This window comes from Vespula vulgaris, chromosome 13 (assembly GCF_905475345.1).
Source record: "Vespula vulgaris chromosome 13, iyVesVulg1.1, whole genome shotgun sequence".
Lineage (NCBI taxonomy): Eukaryota > Metazoa > Arthropoda > Insecta > Hymenoptera > Vespidae > Vespula > Vespula vulgaris.
The window spans coordinates 1,332,837-1,340,000 of record NC_066598.1 but is presented as its reverse complement, the minus strand read 5'-3'; the positions used below and the strand labels follow the sequence as shown (position 1 = coordinate 1,340,000).

General features: G+C 34.3%; 1 protein-coding gene across 1 annotated transcript; it reads right to left on the bottom strand.

Moving 5' to 3' along the window:
• Positions 1 to 198: 198 nt before the first annotated feature.
• Positions 199 to 3,461, bottom strand: LOC127068459 (zinc finger protein draculin-like). The gene is made up of 2 exons (XM_051004706.1): positions 3,117 to 3,461; positions 199 to 1,256 (listed from the first exon to the last, which is right to left on the bottom strand). Exons 1-2 carry the CDS (start codon positions 3,370 to 3,372, stop codon positions 889 to 891), a joined length of 624 nt encoding a protein of 207 aa, XP_050860663.1. The 5' UTR covers positions 3,373 to 3,461; the 3' UTR covers positions 199 to 888.
• Between the last annotated feature and the right edge of the window lie 3,703 nt (positions 3,462 to 7,164).

Sequence of the window (7,164 nt, the reverse complement as noted above, 5' to 3'; positions counted from 1 at the left end):
GTCGCTGTTGTATTTATTTTTAATGGTCGTGTCAGCATTTTTTAGCGCTTGTGTTTAATTTTTAAACGATACGACTGATTGTGAGAGACGAGACAATTCTTTCGCACACATTAGTCCTCTTTTCATCGTCGTCATTATTATCATCATAATCATAATCATTATCATCGAGAAGTTAACGAATCATAGTTACGTTTTTTCTTTTTTTTTATTCTTTTTCTTTTATTTTTTATTTCAAGTCCAATTTAACTCATAAATTAAATGTGCACCGATGAAACATATTTATAAGCCGATAATAATAAAATAATAGACGCGACAAAGGGAATCGTCTTATAAAAATTTATCTCGATCATACAGCCCTTCGGCTACATGTGCGCTACATCGATCAATCCTCGACGATCATTAGATCACTCAATATATGTATATACATATATATATATATATCTGAGCGTATGCACCCTTGCAAGTAATCGCGACGGTCGTGTTAACTCGAGATCAACTCGTTTGATCGTTGGTGATTGTGCGCATGTGGCCTTAATTGTATTATACTAATATCATCATGTCGTATCTCAACAAGTTATTATCTATAAGCACCTTTGTCTCTCTATCCAAAGTTCTCGAACCTAACAAAACAGGACTAACGAGTAGTGAAATTAAAACGAACAATGAAACACTAAGTTTCGAAAAAGAAAAATGGGTAATATTCACAAGGTCCAAGATCACAAGAGTTATCTCACAAGATAGAGAGATCGAGAGATAGAGAGAAAGATAGAAAGAAAGATAGAGAAAAAGATAGAGAGATAGAGAGATAGATAGATAGAGAAACAGAAAGAGAGAGAGAGAAAGAGAGAGAGAGAGAGAGAGAGAAAAAGAAAGAGAAAGAGAAAGAGTTCAGACTTTATGATGAGCGGTAATGTGATTTTTAAGCTCGTAACGATATTTGAATTTCCTATCGCACACGTTACAAGAAAATTTCTTCTCTTTATTCCCACAATCTACCCTCTGATGTCTCTTCAAGCTATCCTGCCACTTATACTTCTTTCCGCAATCGGTGCAAACGTATTGAGCTTGGAGTACAGCGATGTAGGAGTCCCCACCATAAAGTTGTGCTATCGGATAACTTGGACCAGCTTGTTCAGGCATCTTCGACGAGATCGATTTCATAGGTCCCAAGAATGATTCCTGATCCTCACCGATGCTACGGGCTTTCCTCTCCAGCATCCACAGTGCGTCGTATTCCTTAGTGTCTTCCATATTACCTGTGGGAAGAATTAAGAGTGCCAGTGGTTAGGTTCATCGTGGACACGTGTTCGATTAGGTACATTCTCGGCTAAGAAGGTTCATCTTTATTTGCTTATTTGTTTCGTTATCTTTTCTTTTTTATTATTCTTTTTCTTTATTATGTTTAATGCACCTTTTCTTTTTTTTTTTCCTTTTCATCATGTTTTCCGATCCAACCAACAATTTCCTCGAAATGTATATATATATATGTATATATATATACATATATACACACACATATATATATACATACATATAAAATTAAAAAAGATAGGAGTGCCAAGAAAATGGAATTTAGATGTTTTTTTGCTCCTCTAATCGGTATATAAGACATCCCTTCTGAAAATGTTTTGTTATTAGAAAAGATTATCGAAGGGGAGATAGATCATCGCGAAATATATGCAAAAATATGGCCTTTTCTTTGGAAAATTATATGTATAATAACACCTTCGTCTAGTTTTTCGTTGAGTAGTTTTTATTTAGAAAAATTAATATCGTGTACTCGAATTGATCATATCAATCATGATGGATTCCTTCGGACGAGATCTATCAGGAAAAAATATTATGTCCAAGTCGTGATAACCTCGTCGCACGGAAAAAAGATTTGACGATTTTTAATTGAAAATGGACACACAAAGGATGGTAAACATTGATCAGATTTTTAAATTGATATACATATACGCATCCGAAGAGTTCGACGAGTTCGAATTCGCACGCTACAGAAACTTCAATACTGTGTATGTGTGTGTGTATGTGTGTGCGCGTGTGTGTTTGTGTTTGTGTCTTGTTTTTAATCTCTTTTTTATTTTTTCTTTTCTCTTTTATATATTTTAACAACCTGGGGAAAAAAGGGTAGGAGTAATGCAGGATTGCGTCAAAAAAATATTGTGGAAGTTTGTAAGTCGTTCTGCTTTCACTTATCGATCACCGATGGATAGAATTAGCATTCGAAATTGTCACATAAGAAAAAAATCTTTCACACTCACATCACACGCAACCCAGACGCAGAGGCACACGCATACGCACACGCACACACACACACACACACACGTGCACGCCCGTTTATATAAAAATCTTAATATACTCGTTACAATAGTTAACGGTGTCCGTTTTCACTGGTTCATTGTGATTTATCTTTATCATTGATTATAATGCATGACAAAGCTGACTGGATTAATCATGAAACAGATAGCACGATGAATTTACTCTGTCGTAAATACATGCACGTCGCGTTCGGACTTGAGTATATTACACATTTACATATACATGGACATTATTAATAATTAATCTGACATGATATTCGGTGAAATTCACCTTTCGTTTGACTTGGAAAAAGAAAAGAAAAGAAAAGAAAAGAAAAGAAAAGAAAAAAGTCAGAATGTAAAAATGAAAAAAAATTGTCGATAAGTCTTGTTCGACTTTATCAGTTATAAAAAAAGTGTATAGTAGGTGTAGCTATCTACTGCGGCACACAAAAAAAATAAGATCTTCTTTTCGACAATAATGATCACGAACTACTGTGCTTATACTGTAGACAGTAAAAGATAAAAACAATGAAAAAAGAAAAAAAAAGGAATGATTGTGAGGGAGGAGGAGGAGGAGGAGGAGGAGGGATGATGACGACGATGACCAGTGATAAAAAAAAGAGTAAAAAAGAAAAGAAAAAAAAAAGAAAACTATGTTAAAACGATGAGAGAAAGCGAAGAGACACGAGAGAGAGGTGTCTTAGGAGCTCCCAGTTTTGTCAGTCTTGTTGATGACGGAATGAACGGAGTCCTTGTCCGCGCAAACAAGTCGTTGATGTCTCCTCAAAGTGTCCAATCTCCTGTAGCTCTTACCGCACTGATTGCAAGAATATTCTTGTTGTTGTAACCTTTCCAAATTCTCTTGTCGATCTTGCAGTGACGCTAATAGGTCGTCGCATTTTTGTTGATGACGTTTTAGACTGTCGACTCGGGTATACGTTCTACCACAACCATCGCAACGGAATTGTTGGCACGGTTTGCTGCTGCCACTGCTACTGCTGTTTCTGCTCTGTACTACGCTAGGTTCTACCGGATTCAGGATCGACGAATCACACAAGAGATAATTCATCGTTAATTGTCCGTGAAATGGTACCTCACAAATTTCCGAATCTTCATCGTGATGATTTTCATCCGTTACGTTGCCCTTAGTATTCTCACCTGAAAAAATAACACATTGACTAGCGTTAAGACACGCGACACGATTACTGGATATCTTTGCCAATTAAAATATTTATGTACGTTTCTGAGATAATTAACAATTACGATGAGAAACCATGCACGTGCGATCGCTTGTTTCTTTCAATCGTTCATTCTATCTCAATCTCTCTTTCTCTCTCTCTCTCTCTTTCTCTCTCTCTCTCTCTCCCTCTCTTTCTTCCTTTCTCTCTCTTTTCTATTATTTTCCACAGGCACAGTTAAATAATCTTATACATACATACATACATATATATATACATATATATATACATACATATATACATATATATATAATTTAACATGATCGATCGATGATACGATCTATCATGAATAATATAACATCAACGATGATAACAAATAACTTGTTAATGTCGTTGAAAAATGTTCCACTTGTTTGCATCGTACGATTTTTATTTAGATCATTTCGTTAAATTACACTGCGAGTTTGTGTCTGTGTGTGTATGTTTATATGTGTGTGTGTGTGTTTTTTTTTTATTTTTACTTTTATTTTTTAAATGAGATAGAAGTTGCGGTGGGGTTGGAGGGGCGGGGAGAGTGGCAGAGGCGGTGTACAGACCGATCAAAGAGTTCAAATACGTCGATACTTTTCTCGTTTACGTTCTTGATCTTTACCGGATCAAGTAGTTCGGATTTTCTTTCCAAATGACGAATACACGTTCGGTTTTAAAAACAGAACACAAGATTTGCGAAGGAGGATCAAGGCACGCACACAGAGGGTTGTTTTTAATCTTTTTGCTTTTCTTTAAAAAAAAAAAAAAAAGAAAAAAAAGAAAGAGAAAAAAAGAAAAAGAAATCGACGTAGAAAAAGAAAAAAATATCTCTTAACGATTAACTAAAAATCTTGGAATTATTAGAGATCTTAAAAAGAAGAAGAAGAAGAAGAAGAAAAATAAGAAAGAGTACTCTGTACTTGTTTAGTAAAGAATAAAATACAATATATCAAGAGAGACTAACAATAAAGATTATCTCGAGTTAGATGTTTCTTTTTCAACAGAAACATATCAAACGATCCTTAGATCATGATGGACCTAACGGATCGGATTGGGGTAGTTTAGCGGCATGTACCGATTGTATATGTGCTACCAAAGACAATGCCCTAACAAATTTCTTTCCACAAAATCGACAAAAGACCCTTTCACCCTTCACTCTACAATAAAGTTTTTCATGTCTTCGTAAACTGTCAAGCCTTGAGAAACTCTTTCCACATTCCTCGCAAATGACCGTAGTGTTGTTCTTGGTAGTTCTCTTGCGGTGTTCCTTGTTCAAAGTTGATTCCTCGTAATCGGTGGTTACCACTTGAAAGAAGCTCTGGGGTATACCGTATTCCTCCTCTTGTTTGATGAACCATTCAGCCAGGTCCACATGGGGGTGGTGATCTCCTGCGAATATGAGAAAGATCGTTAATCGTAATAATTGAGCTCGCGTTAATAATTTGGCCCTCCATTAAATAACAATAAAAGAAAGAAAAAAAAATTAAAAAAAAAGAATGAAAAGAAAAAAAAATGAGATAAAAAAAACGAAAAAAAGGAACAAACAAAAAATGGAGGAACACCCTTAATGAAAGAACATGCATTCCTAGTTGGATCAAGATTATCTTCGGCCGATTAGCGTTGGAGTATTGTGAACGATTAGAAAGATCTTTGTGTTTTGTTTTTCGATTTCTTTTTTCTTCTTTCTTTTTTTTTATAATTATACGAAGAGAGAGAGAGAGAGAGAGAGAAAGAGAGAGAGAGAGAGAGAGTGAGAGGGAGAGAGAGAAAGAGAGTGAGTGAGAGAAGAGTGTATGTACGATTGATCGATTTGAATATCGATATCGATAGGAAATAGATGACATTTTTTATCGGACAAGAATTTTCTATCTCATCGAGATTACTATTAAATAAAACACATAGGTGTGTGTGTGTGTGTGTGTGTGTGTGTGTGTGTTTGTAGATATTCATATATGTATATATATATATATATATATTGGATGGATATATGTATATATCCAGGACTAGCTGTAGAAACATTAATTAACCTGGAATGATTATTGTGGTACGGCCTGGTGAATCAAATTTATCGACGAACCCTTGACCAAAATAATTATGTTTATTATTACGATTTAGATCATTACATTGGAAATCTTATTGTCATAGATGATTACAAATATAATTTTAATTGGTTATCGATTGGTGATTAGCAATTAATTGTTTTCTCCAAAATGAGAAAGAGAGACAGACAGAGAAAGAAAATAGAAATAGAAAAGATCGGAAAGGGAAGAGGAAAGAAAAAAAAAAGGAAAAAGAGAAAGAAAAAATAACAAAATAAAATTAAATAAATGATGTCATTTAAAAATCAGCGAAAAGCAAAAAGACAAAAATAACATTTGTATTATGAATAATCGGATAAAGAGAGAAAGAGAGAGAGAGAGAGAGAGAGAAAAAAAGAGAGCGTGAGAGAAATTAATAGAAAAGAAAAGCGCAGCAAGAGAAAGTTTCTCCTTCTTATCCATATTTTTGTTGTTGTTTTTCTGTTTTCCTTTTTTTTGCGCAGAAAGCGAGATCATGTCTAGTGATCGTCATGGAAATGGGCGTTCAACTCGGTCCTTGTCCTGAATGTTCTCTTGCAAACAGCACACTGATATCTCTTCAATATTTCAGGACACTCGTACATAACGTGCCTTCGTAATTCCTCGAAATTCATGAAACCAACGTTGCAGTCCAAACAAATGTGAAGATCTCGAAGTTCGCTAGGTCCACGTACTTGAATATTATTTGGTGTGACAAAGACGCTGCTACGTTTCCTTTCGATCATAGTTTCCGTAGGCATTCTATAACGTAGCCTACCCTGCCAATCATTACGAAGCTGATTATGTAGATGATGATGATGATGATTATGTTGTTGTTGTTCGGTTGCTTTTTTGGCTAACGCTGAGACATCGACGAACTCGATAGGTGCTCTTCTCGTATGAGTCGATCTTCTTGGGATCATCATCATCCTGTCCTCTTTCTCCAGTCGAGTGTTGTACTTCCTTATGTTATCTGAAAAGGAAAGATAAATGTTCTTGTTAGAATCATTCTTTCTCTTTTTTTCACTCTTGTCTGCTCCATTTTTTATTTGTTTATTTATTTATTTATTTATTTTTTCTTTTTGTTTCTTTTTTTTTTTTTACCTTTCTTTCTGGTCTTTTTTTTTCAGATCATAACAAAGTATTAGATAAAATATTATTATTAGATAGAAATTAGTTTATTAACAAATAATGTGTGATTTTCTTGAATTTCAAAAACAAATGAAATGAGAGGAAAATAAAAAAGGAAAAGAAGAAAATGTAACGAGAGAGAGAGAGAGAGAGAGAGAGAGAGAGAGAGAGAGAGAGAGAGAGAGAGAGAGAGAGAGAGAAAGAGAGAGAGAGAGATACGAGAAAAGATTATTTGGAAGAGAAGGAAATAAAATTTTTTTGAGGGAAAGATACTTGTTTAAAGAAAAAATACAGACACAATTTGTTACGAATAAAAATCGTGGTAAATATATATATATATATATATATATATATATATATATATAAATATATGTATAAATGCAAACACAAGATAGTAGAAACTCAATATCGATCAATTTATTATATTAAATAACATATTAGTAAATTTCGTCAAAGTAATGTTCC

Excerpts from the sequence above, each read along its gene's own strand:
- LOC127068459 (XM_051004706.1), bottom strand. The coding sequence starts at position 3,372 with ATGAATTATCTCTTGTGTGATTCGTCGATCCTGAATCCGGTAGAACCT. Across the intron at positions 1,257-3,116 it reads ATATTCTTGCAATCAGTGCG|GTAATATGGAAGACACTAAG; the intron begins GTAAGAGCTACA and ends TTCTTCCCACAG.